Genomic DNA, 14467 nt, shown 5'->3' with positions numbered 1-14467 from the left:
GGAGCTTACCACAAGTTGGCGATAGGGAATAAAAGTATCGGCCAAATTCTCATTACTCTGTGGGGTTGATAGCGTATATTCTCTGCATCATTAATGAACACCCGCCTACAACGTCCTCTCTCTTTCTTCTTCTCTTCTTGACAACCAATGTACTGCTCAGTCCCGGCCATTTATATACGTTTGGGTCACTTTTGTCCCGGCCATTTATATACGTCTCGGAGGACTCCACATATGTTTTAGGACTCGGTATAAATTATTTTAAAAGTTCTTTTTATTAAACAACCGGTCGGTACAACTGACACATATATAGAACATGGAACAACAAAATTTTGAACTCAGACAAACATGAGAGGAATAAGAGGAGAAACATTACAAGAACCACACACATATATGCTCAAAGAAAGTATGATCAGGTCTTACCTCAAAGCAGCAGATCATATTCAAGAAACAGAAACTAAAAAAGATTTAAAACAACTATGTATACAACTCAGCAAAATCCGGGTTGATTGCAACAGCATTACGAGGCAACATAAACAGAAACAGCTTTAAGTTCATGTCTTCGTGAGAGCAGGCTGTCCTAGTAACTGAATTATTCAACCTCTGAGAAAGTATCAGTTAGGAGACAATAAAATTCCAGCAACAGTTAGTATCCGGCCCTCCACTAGAATATGTGAAATTCACTTGCTTAATATGCTCCAACAAGGAAGAAAATTCCCATCATCACAAATAAAAGGGGTTGAAATGGACTCATCTTTGTTACAAAGTTGACATCTGGAACGGAGGAACCAGTGGCAAAATTCCCGGTTGGAGTATCTGTGGTCAAAATAACAACAATCCAGTTGTCATCCGAGCCGATCCCAATTCCAGTGTATTTTGTATCATTGAGAGAGCCAGAATACTGAGAATGTGTGTAATTGGATAGGACTATATCCTGAGCTAGATTAGGAACACAAGCAGGCAATATGGCACCATCCCTTGTAGTGGTGACATTCAATTTGCATTTGTTTAAAAGGTTTGGGAAGTCCGAAAATTGAGGCTCAGTTCCAGGTACTGTGTTTGCACCAGTGGTATTTGTACATGGTTGATTCTTAAACTGCTCGGCAATTTCCTCTGCGAGGCACTCGGCTTTGTCATTGTCTGTCAGACTTGGCAAATTTAAAGTGGCCCTATAGCTGTTGATGCCTCGAAGAAGACTGTCTTCCTCATCTGAAAAAAAAAGGGTCATTATCAAGTACTTCAATTGAATGGTGAAGAACAAAACTACAAAATTACAACCTGTAATACCCATCACCTTTCTAAACAATTGTTAGAACAAACATTTGTCACCAAATTGCTTTAAAGCTCTTAAGACACCCTATTTGGGCCTAAATTCTATTAGCCACAAAAGTGACATTAAGGATGTAAGGAATTATACTAAAAAGTGAGATTGAAACACTTAACTAGGATGTAAATAATTTACCTTAAATTGTTGAAATCGGAAGTTCAACTACTAAAATGTCAATCACCCACTGTGTACCCTAAACTCCAATAAAAAAGGAAGTGCAGATTATAGAGTATTTATGTGTAGAAGTGCATATAAAAGAGCACCTATGCAACTATTCTTGGCCTTTATTTCCAAAAGGGCAAAAAGTAGATAGTTCAAAACATACTAAACTAATTACTTTAGTATTTAAGTACAATTACACAAAACAGGGCTCAGAATGATGCAAGCAACACACAAGGTTAAATGATGAGTAACTTTGATTCTCTCAGATAAAAAATAGTGTTCTTCAATTCATGATCATTACCGTCTTTATTAAAACTACAGAAAGTATAATTATTTGTCCCTTATGCAAGTCTTATATGCCGATGTTGTTGAAAGAAATGCTAGACTGTTAAACTGTATTCCTAAACCCTGAGAACCTTGATCGAGCAGCTCAAATTCTGTGAAGTGTTTCAAGTAAAAGCATATAAAAGAAACACACTTCACAGCTCACTAATTACATTTATTGCACCCAACTTTACATCTATGGAAATGAATTTGGTAATTAAGTCAATGAAATTGAACAACATTGTAGGCAGAAGTAGCTGGCAGATCTAAGTTTACCAAAATATTCTCTTCCAATCGAACAACCCCCTCCCCTCCTTGCTGAAGAACTTTCATTCCATATGCAGATCACTCTATAACTACTTTGACAATTACTAACATATTCAAATGCAGAACCTAAATAAGTTTGGTATAAAATACAATGTAGTACAGATCTCAATCCCAAATGCAATATATCTCGAAGATCGAAATGAGCTCACCAGCTACATCTATACACTACACATACACTTATACCTGTACACACACTACACATATTCATTACCAAGAAGGTAAATAGATCTAAATCCCAGATATTACTAATCTTGCATCTTCAAATCACACACACACACAGCAAGACCAGGAAGAACAATCCCAATTTGAATATAAAAAACACAACCAGAGCAGATCCAAGTCCAAGTAACATCTTCTTTAGCCAATTCACACACACCCCATCTCAAGAAACACCAAATCAAGATCAACCCTTTTTCAAAAAAAATAATCTAAAACTATATACAACTCCCCCCTCCCAACTCCACAACATTATTAGTAGTCAGAAAAGTTGCTCAAACATATAAAAGGACTCAAAAACAAGAACACCCACAAAACAAATAAAAAAAATGCATACGAAGAACATAGTATTATGCACCAAAAACACAGAAAAATCAAGAAACACATACCATTATCATCGCAGTTGACAGTGTGATGTATGCAGACAAGGGAGAGGAGAATGAGAGAGAGATAAAAATAACTTTGAAAGCACGCCATTGTTGAAGTTGCTAACAAAGATTTGAAATTTGATACAGAAGATGCTTAACCTTAAAGTGAGGTGTTTTTTATAGAAAGGGAGAGCACCGCAACTGCTATATATTACTCCCTCCGTCCCCCTGAGTGTATACATTGGGGGACGGGGACGCGGTACAGACTTTAATGCTCCTGCAAATTGTAGTTGTGCAATTTATTTTTAAAATTTTTCTTTTCTGAATTAAAGTTTAGATGTTATATTTTTATACAGAAAAAGAAAATCTCAAAAATAAGTTACGTAACTATATTTTATAAGAACATTGAAATGCGTGTCGAACAGTTAAAAAGAAACGTATAGAATTAAATGGGACAGAGGGAGTATTGTAGTAGTATAAATATTCTTGATTATATTTTATGTGTACATACGGACAAGTGACACGCGGCAACTTGTCTGTGTTTACTTCGGGAGTAATACTGCCGACTTTAGTTGATGCCGGTTCTAATAGCTGAGTAAAAATAAAAATTAAATTGAAAGTGTTAGAAACAAAAGTTGGAACTCATGTTAAAAAGCGGAAATCAGATTTAAGGGCGAAGTCACGAAACAAAGATTAATCGAGATTAATTAAAATAATCGGATGTTAATTGGATTAATCGGAGATTTAATCAGTTCGACGAGATACAAGGATTAATTAGATATTAATTGGATTAATCGGTGATTAATCATTGATTTTTAGAATTGAAGACTTGATGGTTTTATAATAAAATTTGAAAGACATATCAAAAATCCAGAATTTTTGCATTTATGCTATACATTTTTTTGTTTGATTTTTCATTTAAGTTTAGATTTTAAATCCAAAATTTTAGTGTTCATGCTATAGTAATCGGCCTTTCTGGTAAAATTTAGTCGAAATTGACTCTGAAATCAAAGCTATAGATAGGGTTATAAATAATATTTTGATTTTCTGAATAAATTCGAGTTTATTCGAGTTTAGTCTTGAAAATTCAAATCGTTTGCACAGCTATTGTAAATGTAATTTTTGGAATCTTCTGATCAAAAAAATTCATGAAGTGTCAAGAGGTAAGGAAAAAGGTTGCAATTTCAAAATTTTATGAAGCCCATTTAACTAAAGAAAAATGTTTGATATATATATTTAACTAAAGCAGATAATCTTTGAAGGATATCTTCAAAGGACGGATCATATTTGAAAATGACTCATTTTGTGTGAACATACTCCATAAAATCAAGGTGTACTCTTTCTAATTCACAATCTTACTTGTTTATGTGATCTGTTGATAATTTAGATATGTGCATCTGATCTTAATATTGTTATTCATAATATAGATTTTGTGCATTTTGATATTGCTTGCATAAGATTAAATTCTATGCAACCATAACCAGTAATAGGTTTTGATTTAGTGTTAACATGTTGTATTTTCAAAATGATGGTGGTCTAACGGTGGTTTGCGATGGTGGTTTCGGCTGTAAAATTCTTGACTAAAATTATGGCATAATTTATGATTTCAGTTTTGTATAACTGTATTTAATTTTCAGTTTTAATTGTCTGCTTTTAATGTTTTAATGATTTTGGTTGTAACATAAGGAATTTGTATTATGCGATATTTCCTTAAATAGTGATTGACTCATTTTTATATATATTTTAAATTTAGATATCAATCTTTTTAGTAATTGTTATATTCTCATCATTGATTGATGTTTTACTTAAACTAGCTTTTTAACCCGTGCAAAGCACGGGTTGCTTTAAAATATTTTTTAATATATATTATATATCTTTGTTCGTCCTTTTTTAATTGAAATTTTATATTTATTTAAATTTTAAGTCATATTATTGATGTTTATATAAGGGTTAATTATCAAGTTAGTCACTGAAGTGGGCTTAATGTATCAAATTGGTCACTGAACTCAAAACGGTATCAAGATGGTCACTGAAGTGACCATAAATATCAAACAGGTACCTTGAAATATAAGTTCAAGCAGTAAAAATATTATTTATAAAGTTTTACACATTTTTTTTAAATGTGACCACAACCAACTATAAGGTTATGACTTCTAGTATTTAAAATAATATATTTATATTTTATCAAGTTTATTTATTATTTATATTTTATTATATAGTTAATTTCTTTGTTTTAATTAAAAATAAATAATAAATAAACTTGATAAAATCTTAATATATTATCATAAATATTAGAAGTCATAACCTTTTACTTGGTTTTGGTAACATTCAAAAATAATGTGTAAAACTTTATAAATAATATTTTTACTGCTTGAACTTATATTTCAAGTTACGTGTTTGATATTTATGTCCACTTCAGTGACCATCTTGATACTGTTTTGAGTTCAGTGACCAATTTGATACATTAAACCCACTTCAGTGACTAACTTGATAATTAACCCGTTTATATAACTCATATCCTCACTATTATGATATTTATTAAAATTTAAATATAAAAATATACATTATTTAAAATTTTATTATATAATTAAATTATTAAATTTAATAATCCTATTAATGATTATGATTAATCGCCGATTTTCTGATTCCCGTTTTGTCCATGTCATTGCCTTTTATAGCCTGAATAAAATTACTATTAAAAATAATATTAATTTTTTGAGTTGTATGTTATATAGTTATATATTATATTTTTAATCCGATTTGGTAAAATACGGTTAAATCGATTATTTGATCAAAAATGGATTAATCAGACGAAAATGGGGTAAAATATTAAAATTTACAAAATTTGTGGTGGAAATTCAAAATTTTAAAAATGATTAGATACATATTATATATATATATACACACACACACATAATAATAAATTAATTTCAAATAATGGTCATGTTAAACATCTCGATTAATCACCGATTTTCTGATTCCCGCTTTTTACTGGCTATTTATTTATTTGTTTGTTTATTTATTAAATCATAATTATAAATATCATATACATATATGTATTGGAGTTTTAATAATAAAATAATTAGTGTATATTAATGAATATATATTACTCCCTCCGTCTCTTAATACTTTTCATGTTTGCCTTTAACACGTTTGCCAACACACACTTTTGATCGTTAATATCTTTAATTTCGTATTAATATTAAATATAAAAACTACACTGTACTAAGGTACTCATAAATACGAAACCAACAAGATCACTAATGACTATATTTAGTCTAACAGATGAAACATAAATTAATAATTTGTCTCATGTTATGAATAATCCCGACATATCAAACGAGAAAAGCTTTTAGAGACGGAGGGAGTAATGTCTAATAAGAGCATCTCCAGCAGATTAGCTATATGAGGTCTTAAGCTAAAAATTTGAGGAATATGGGCAAAATTTCACTCAGCAGAGTCCCTACTCATTCCCTACACTTTAGGATCCACTTTTCATTCCTCATAAATAGGTAATCCATAACTCATTCCTCATTTGTTTTTAATGATTAAATACTCAACTTTCATTTTTTGGACACTCTTTCCCACTTTATTCTTATTATCTTTTTGTTAAAAGAATTTGAATTTAATACTATAATAATGATAGGGAACACAAATAGGGATTATTGTTGGAGTTGTTAATCAATATAGGATCCCTATTTTTTAGAATTTGAATTGTTTATTATATATTTAAGAAACCTACTTGGGACACTGCTGGAGATGCTCCAAATAGATTAGTATGAAACATCAATAATAACTTTAAGAAACCTACTTGAGACACTGCTGGAGATGCTCCAAATAGATTAGTATGAAACGTCAATAATAACCTCTATGTGTGTAAATATAAATATATTTATAATGAGTAAGGGCAGATTAGTCTCTTCGAATTAAATTACTCATTATATTTATTTATATATTATTAAACTTTAAATATAAATATATTATACATATTTTTATTGGAATTTTAATTATGAAGTAATTTAATGTATATTAATGATTAGACATTAATGTCCAATAAATACCTTAACATTAAAAGTCAATAATGACCTTTATAGATATAAATATATGTTTAATGAGTAAAGGACAAATTAGGCATTTCGAATTAAATTACTTAAGTTTGCTCTATTAGATATATCATATTGGGTCGTGTTTCAGAGAGAACCATTAGAGAGAGAACCATAGAACCCTTACCTTATAAGACAGGGTTCTGCAGCAGAACTTAAGTATGAGTTAGGGTTCTGCAGCAGAACTTCACATGCAAAAAATGTCAATATCTATGTATTAGATTTTAAAATTATTTTTGAACACACACAACGATGAAAAAATATGAAAAAAACATGTATTTAGATTTAGATCCTAAAAATCTATTTAAAATTTAGGGTTCCGCAGCAGAACCTTAGTGGTTCTATGGTTCTATTTTAAGGACTGGTTCTCTCTTGAGCGCGACCCATATTATAGATGTTATAAGGATTTTATATAAAAATTTTAATTTTCTTAATTAAAATTTCCTTTATCACTTTAAAGTTGATCCTTTTGTATATATGGAAATTATTGATTTTTTTTTTTGAAATTATCTTGATTGTCATTTAATGAGTTCGTACGTTAATTGTGCATCTATTGATGGCTAATTTTGTACCATTTATGGGTGACAACTGACCATGATTGATGGTTTATCTTTGGCTTGCAAGAGGCATTTATGTGCCACTTTGTTGGCTGCAATTATGTGTCACTTTGTTGGCTTGTTAATAATTGTTATATTATATTTTCGGTATATTATCTTTTTCGTTAGTGTCTCACCAAAGATCCATCTTTGGTTGAGACTTTACTTAATTTTCTTTTTCACTAGTTGAATGATAATCACATGATGTTAATTATTATTAGTTATTGGATATATTATTCTTTATTTTTTAATAATATATATATAATCAGTTATATATATAGACTTATATTCTCTTTGTTTCCTTTGTTTATATTTTCAGGATGTTTGGAAGAAGACGAGTTTTCTTTTCGGACATTAAAGTTTTATTATCTGAATTTTCCCGGTCATCTTGCATGTCCGATGGTTAGATGATAAGTTTTCTTGAATGAAAGAATTATCTCGGTGAATTGCTGGATCATTTTTGTTGAGATTCATTCTTATTATAAAAAAAAAAAAAAAATTGGGGTTCTGCAGCAGAATTTCACAAAAAAAATGTCAATATCTATGAATTATATTTTTAAATTATTTTTGAACACACACAACAATGAAAAAACATGAAAAAAACATGTATTTAGATTTAGATCCTAAAAATCTATTTAAAATTTAGGGTTCTGCAGCAGAACCCTAGTGGTTCTATGGTTCTATTTTAAGGAGTGGTTCTCTCTTGAGCGCGACCCTCCTAATTAAAACCCATTATATTAATTGTCATCTCATTACACAATTCTGTGCGCTACTCTTGACTAGCATAGAACTATAGAAAAATTAAACACAACAGGCAGCTAAAACTGTGGAAAATCAATCTTTTTTCCTACTGCAGTCTGCATCCATCCAGCAAGCTCAATTTATATCCTCCAAAGCAAGATCATTTGCGAAAAGCATGTGCCATCATTCGACCCGTGAATTCTGCATTTTCCTGCAACTTTGCCATGTTGACATGCATCTCGTCTTCCTCTCTGTCTCAGTTGGTAATTATTCAATCCGATTATTATGAAGAAATGATATATTTATCATAATTTTTACATATTTATATTGAAATACCATTTCTCAAATTGCAGGCTGAAAATACTAGTGTCTATTTTGAGAATGGAATTCTGATTTATTTATATTTGATATATGTTATTTTTTGGAGGGGTAATTAATAATGAGTTGACGGTGATAATGATGGGTGATGTTGAATATGCGGTATTATGTGTGTAGATAAAGGCGTGATATTACATTTGAGTATAACAAAAAAAATAGATAGCTAAAGTGGTGGATTTATTCTCTATTGTCTCCGGACATCCGGTTTCGCCTCTCGCTCACCCCGAAAAATATTAAGCCTGAACTCTGTTTTAAGAATGAGTAGTTTCGTCCTCGTAAGTTGATGGACCCATCATTAGGTTAAAGGTACCATAGAACCACTCAAAATGTAACTTTGTAACAAAATCAGGAGACTCTCTCAATCACCTCCCAGTTTGGTCTGTCCTCTTGATTAGGATGAATGTTACTGTAATGCAGCAGAATATCCATGATTCGCATCATTACCAAACAAAAATAGTAGTAAAAGTATGCATTAGGACTCGGACCACAAAAAGGTCTATAGTTCACATGAGCTTCACTAAAAAACACAAAACAAAATTGGTGGATGTAATTGACTTTGGATAACTTAACTCTGTCTTCCATGACCACCACCATGCAAATTTTCAAAACTAAGCACCCCTGCTACTCCTTCTCATCTCCATTTGTATTTGCATTTTGACTTGTTAGAGACATGGCATTTACGGCCAATGGTCGTATGGCTCTCCCGGCTGCAGGCCACTCTGCAGGGACACTACCGGTTAGGCACCGGGGGCTTGTTAAGTTCTGTAATGGGGAGTTGATGGGGAAGAAGTTGTGTGATTCTAAATTTCAGCAAAGAATTAGTTACAATAATGTTAAGAGGCCTTTTCTGTGCAAGGCAGTTGCTACTACTATTGCAGGTGAGGCTAAGGTGAGTTCTTTTGTGTTTTTTTTCTCATTAGTCAAGTGTGTAGTTTCATTACTCACTTTAGTTACATTTAGCAGAGTGTACTATTTCATATCTTACCCTCTTGGTGTCTAGAAATTTTGTAACAATGTCTCTATAAAGGATTCGTATATAATGTGGACATACTTTGCTAGTACCAATTTAAGGTTTTGGACCTTCTTTACCTTGTATTAGTGAAGGTTACATCATGTTGTAGTCTTGCAGCCTGTACAAAGTTCCTGCGCCATGCATCAGCAGAGTCTTGAAACAGCCTAAGTGGTGAACCCACACAGGAATTGAGCCAGATCACCAGAATGTTAAGAAGTACAATAACATTGGGAGAAATTATTACAAACTATATGTAACATCTCTGATCTCAGTTCAATCAAATTTAGAATGTTGAAGCCTTTACAAATACAACCCAACAAGTCATCTATACCAAAAGTTGTATTTTTTGGACTCATCTATGGCGAGTCATTAGGTCCGGAATACATTATAGCCTTTTACGAGTACAAGCCAAGAAGTGATTTATACCAAAAAGTTGATGTCTCTTTTGGATTGACCTATGTTAAGTCATTAGGTCGGATAATAAATTGTGTTGTGAGCTTCAAATATTATAGATGGTATTAGAGCATTTCCAATAGGAGGTGCCAATCAAAATTGCTAATATAATCGAATCATAAAAATTATTAAATATTTTAGATTTCCCTCTCTTTAATAGTACTTTTAACACTTTCCTTGTCAAAATTTGCTACTATGATTTGCACTAGAAATTGTCGATATATTTAAATATGTATAATTATAAATAGATATAAAAATACATGTCTTATATGTGAGTGCATCTCTTCTTTCTTTGTTGAGAGGATACCAAAAGTTGACAACTTTGATTGACACTCATCCCACTCTAATGAAAAGCCAACAAGAGTGTCATGCCACGTCATGCCGCATAGCATTTTGACACTCTTTTTTGACACCCGCATTGGCAAGCTCGAGCTACAAAGCATTGATTCAACCGAGCTATTGTTTAAAAACTAAAAACTGAGTGTGCAGACCAATTTCGCTGATGCTGTGGCCTCCATGTCCTTAAACGAAGTCGTTGGATGGAACCTTTTTTTTCCCGTATGGGCAGAAGAACCAACTTAACTATACCATTAGTTGCTATGTGCTTATCAAGCACCTACAATCTAACAGTAACCATGTTATCCTATATATACTCTGTCGCAGTCGCAAATTTGAGAAGGATCAGATCATATTCACATAATAATAACCTTGAATACCCTTGTTCTACTGTGTGCAGTTGAGGGATCTAGATATGGAGAAAAGGGACCCGAAGACAGTTGTAGCAATTATACTAGGTGGTGGAGCTGGAACTCGTCTTTTCCCTCTTACCAAGCGTCGTGCTAAGCCTGCTGTTAGTGTTCCTAATCTCAGCTTTCTTCGCGTTCACAATGTTAAGATTTCAGTGTAATGTTGTCAGAAGCATTTTTTTTTTCATTAGCACAAACCCTTCTTGTTGATTTTAGGTACCTATTGGAGGAGCGTATCGGCTAATTGATGTGCCCATGAGCAACTGTATCAACAGTGGGATCAATAAGGTTTACATTCTTACTCAGTACAACTCAGCATCACTAAATAGGCACCTCACTCGTGCTTACAACTTTGGCAGTGGGACAACTTTCGGTGATGGCTTTGTTGAGGTTAGTTCAAATTACTTTCTTGCTCAGGCAAACATGGAACTTGAATGGCTTCGGCTTAACCACATATAATCACACAATCATTTTACTCTAGGCTCTTGCAGCAACTCAAACGCCTGGGGAGGCAGGTAAGATGTGGTTCCAGGGTACTGCAGATGCAGTTCGTCAGTTTCATTGGCTTTTTGAGGTACTAATATTAGTTACATTTTTTAACTTTTATTTGAAATCGATGTCCTATACAAACTCTGCAACTTTGCCTCTTATGCAATATAATTCCTGTAGGATGCAAGAAGTAAGGATATTGAAGATGTGCTCATTCTATCTGGAGACCACTTATACCGTATGGACTACATGAATTTTGTTCAGGTAAAACACAGAATTAGGTTCTCTTTTAATACACCTTCACTTCTTCAGATTTCTTTACTGATCTATATGCTTTTGTAGAATCATAGAGAAAGTGGCGCAGACATTACTATCTCTTGCCTCCCGATGGATGACAGGTAGGCCAATCTGTTCAAAATCCCTATACTTAATTTTGTCACATTGTACTAAGAATTCTCCCTACCATGATTTGAAAAATTAGTACATTCTACAAGTCTGTCGCAGTTTTTTGACTTGAATTACATACTACGATTTTTACCTACAGACTATGATTCATCAACTGATAATTCAAATACCTGTACTGAAATTTTCCTCTGTTTCTGAAATAGTCGTGCTTCAGACTTTGGATTAATGAGTATCGACAGTAAAGGACGGGTCCTTTCTTTCAGCGAAAAGCCTAGAGGAGCTGAATTAAAGACTATGGTAAAAGTTTAAATAACATTTGCATATCCTATTAAATCTGAATGATTTTGAATTATTTTACATCAAGCTAGTTAAAACAAATATCAGGCAGTTGATACAACAATATTGGGGCTCCCGCGGGAAGAGGCTGAGAAAAAACCTTATATTGCTTCCATGGGAGTATACGTCTTTAAGAAGGAAATACTTCTAAATCTTTTGAGGTATTAATACTTTAAAGTTAAATTACATCCATGCATAGTTCACAAAACGATTACACCTGTTTCCCGAGTACATGAGACAGACACGTATATGTATCAATGTTGTGGAAACATGGTAATTAGTTTATGCATCCTTTCTAAGATATATGCAAGATGTGGAAAGGATGCAATAAAGAAGGAACAAAGTAATATAATGCAGTATGTGTTGTTCTGAGTCAGGTGGCGTTTCCCGACTTCAAATGATTTTGGATCAGAAATAATTCCAGCCTCAGTCAAAGAGTTCTACATTAAGGTGAGTGAAAGCCTTTAGTGTTTATGCAGACAAAGTTAAGAATTATGCTTGTTCAGCAATTCTTATTTTTCAGGTCAAATATTTAGCAAGTTGTTTCTTAAGAGCAAATCAATTAGCTAATCTTATTATTATTTGGATCTTTCTGTCATGATACAATGATTATGTTGCAGGCTTATTTATTTAATGATTATTGGGAAGACATTGGTACAATTAGATCCTTCTTTGAAGCAAATCTTGCCCTAACAGATCATGTAAGTATCAGGATAAGTGTTGGGTGTAAAACAGTCTGTAAAAGTTGTTTGTTAGAAATATTCATCGTTTCCGATCAACTTATCGGAAATTTTGCTGCTTTTGCATTTCAGCCATCCAAATTTAATTTCTACGAAGCAGGCAAACCAATGTTTACATCAAGGAGAAACTTACCACCATCGAAGATCGACAACAGCAAGGTTGAGGAATCTCAGTTGTCATTTCCAAAACGAACAACTCTGTTAGTCAGATGAAGATATTTTAAGATTAATTAATATATCAATGCAACTATACTGAGAGAATCAAACCACTGACAATGATCTGTCTCGAAAACAAAAGCTACGCCAACAATGCAATGAACTTAATTAGCTTCCACAAACTTTCTCGAGTTGATTTTATAAATGATACACAATTCATTACATCATCCCTAATGATTCAATATGCTTACGCAGATTGTAGATTCGATAGTCTCACACGGTAGTTTCCTAACTGACTGCTTTATTGAGCATAGCGTTGTTGGCATCCGATCCCGGATCAACTCCAATGTCCACTTGAAGGTTTGCTCTATACTCAGATCACACTCTAAACTTGCATGAACAACTAAATTACATAATAAAAGAAGATTTAGTGCAGGACAGTTCAAGGTTCATGATTTTTTTGGCCTCGTGCAGTATATGAGTAAACTGAACCACATATATTCTGTGACATGCTCATTTTATCTGTCTGCAACAAATTTCAAAAACTGCCCTTACCAGATTTATATATTTCTAAACAACTCGTGCCATGATGATTAACAAACTTGAGCAGGACACGGTGATGCTTGGTGCTGACTACTACGAAACTGAGTCTGAAGTAGCATCGCTTTTGGCAGAGGGAAGGGTCCCTATTGGAATCGGAGAAAATACAAAAATCAAGTACAATAAGTTTATCATTACTTAATTTTTTTCTCTCTTTGTATGCTTGTCAATTTTTTCTGACAACTGTGGCATTGTGAAACAGAGAGTGCATCATTGACAAGAATGCCAAAATTGGAAAGAACGTCGTTATTGCGAACTCTGAGGTAAACATCTCTGAATGATATATGACATTTGACAGACACATTTGTAACATTGTGATGCACATATTGAATTGCAGGGCATCCAAGAGGCAGACAGGGCTTCAGAGGGATTCTACATTCGATCAGGGATTACAGTGGTACTAAAAAATTCAACGATTGCTGATGGATTGGTAATATAAAAAGTACATCTAGAGCTATACTAGAACTCAGACATATTGCGAAGAAACAATGATATAATGATAAGGAGTCCTGATCATTATTTTCATTCTTTTTGGTGAATCAATACGTGAAAGAGGAACTAAATGGGGAATATGAGCAGGTTCTGTCAATAGCAAGAAACTATGAAATATATTTTCAAGATCTTTAGCCATACAGAAGTGTCCATCACTTTTCTTTGTAAAGGCACCTTTAAATCTTTTGTTTACATCGAAGTCACTGAGATAAATCAGTTTATGAGGACAGTCATCCAGCCTGTGATCATATTTAAGAAACCTGTTGCTTATGGATTAGTAAGAAAAGAAGGAAAAGGAAAAACATCTGTTGCTAATCAAGTAGAGGTGCGAAAACGAGTTATTTTTTATAGTTCTGGAAATCGCTGATTTGACGATTGAATCGCTACAATGTACTCTACCTATTCGATTTTTTAAATCCTATTAATCACAGCATATTATTTGAAAACTAATATAATAGGTTTAATAGATCAAATATTATTTTAATAAATCCAATTAGTC

The 14467-nt window shown here is 32.8% G+C and overlaps 2 protein-coding genes across 3 annotated transcripts; one reads left to right on the top strand and one right to left on the bottom strand.

Moving 5' to 3' along the window:
• Positions 1–307: 307 nt before the first annotated feature.
• On the bottom strand, positions 308–2924 carry LOC108200655 (uncharacterized GPI-anchored protein At5g19250). The gene is made up of 2 exons (XM_017368875.2): positions 2743–2924; positions 308–1206 (listed from the first exon to the last, which is right to left on the bottom strand). Exons 1-2 carry the CDS (start codon positions 2828–2830, stop codon positions 686–688), a joined length of 609 nt encoding a protein of 202 aa, XP_017224364.1. The 5' UTR covers positions 2831–2924; the 3' UTR covers positions 308–685.
• Positions 2925–9067: 6143 nt separating this feature from the next.
• LOC108200223 (glucose-1-phosphate adenylyltransferase large subunit 1, chloroplastic) lies at positions 9068–14197 on the top strand. 2 transcript variants are annotated; one of them, XM_017368291.2, is made up of 15 exons: positions 9068–9428; positions 10741–10854; positions 10967–11140; positions 11232–11324; positions 11420–11503; positions 11582–11637; positions 11848–11941; positions 12029–12141; positions 12358–12430; positions 12601–12681; positions 12793–12879; positions 13132–13236; positions 13487–13593; positions 13679–13739; positions 13814–14197. In XM_017368291.2, the coding sequence occupies exons 1-15, from the start codon at positions 9210–9212 to the stop codon at positions 13913–13915; spliced, it is 1563 nt and encodes a 520-aa protein (XP_017223780.1). In that variant the 5' UTR covers positions 9068–9209; the 3' UTR covers positions 13916–14197. The 2 variants fall into 2 exon arrangements, with proteins under 2 accessions (XP_017223780.1, XP_063940363.1); XM_064084293.1 differs by having other exon boundaries at positions 9218–9417.
• The last annotated feature ends 270 nt before the right edge of the window (positions 14198–14467 follow it).

Source organism: Daucus carota, chromosome 9, assembly GCF_001625215.2.
Source record: "Daucus carota subsp. sativus chromosome 9, DH1 v3.0, whole genome shotgun sequence".
Taxonomy (NCBI): domain Eukaryota; kingdom Viridiplantae; phylum Streptophyta; class Magnoliopsida; order Apiales; family Apiaceae; genus Daucus; species Daucus carota.
Note: the sequence above shows the minus strand (reverse complement) of the source record. Positions and strands in the feature narration are given on the sequence as shown.

What these genes read in the sequence shown, in the direction of transcription:
- LOC108200223 (XM_017368291.2), top strand. Translation starts at nt 9,210, where the DNA reads ATGGCATTTACGGCCAATGGTCGTATGGCTCTCCCGGCTGCAGGCCAC. An exon ending in CTATTGCAGGTGAGGCTAAG is followed by an intron (nt 9,429 to 10,740) that starts GTGAGTTCTTTT and finishes TACTGTGTGCAG; the next exon opens with TTGAGGGATCTAGATATGGA. An exon ending in ATACTTCTAAATCTTTTGAG is followed by an intron (nt 12,142 to 12,357) that starts GTATTAATACTT and finishes GTTCTGAGTCAG; the next exon opens with GTGGCGTTTCCCGACTTCAA.
- LOC108200655 (XM_017368875.2), bottom strand. Translation starts at nt 2,830, where the DNA reads ATGGCGTGCTTTCAAAGTTATTTTTATCTCTCTCTCATTCTCCTCTCC. An exon ending in TGTCAACTGCGATGATAATG is followed by an intron (nt 1,207 to 2,742) that starts GTATGTGTTTCT and finishes TTTTTTTTTCAG; the next exon opens with ATGAGGAAGACAGTCTTCTT.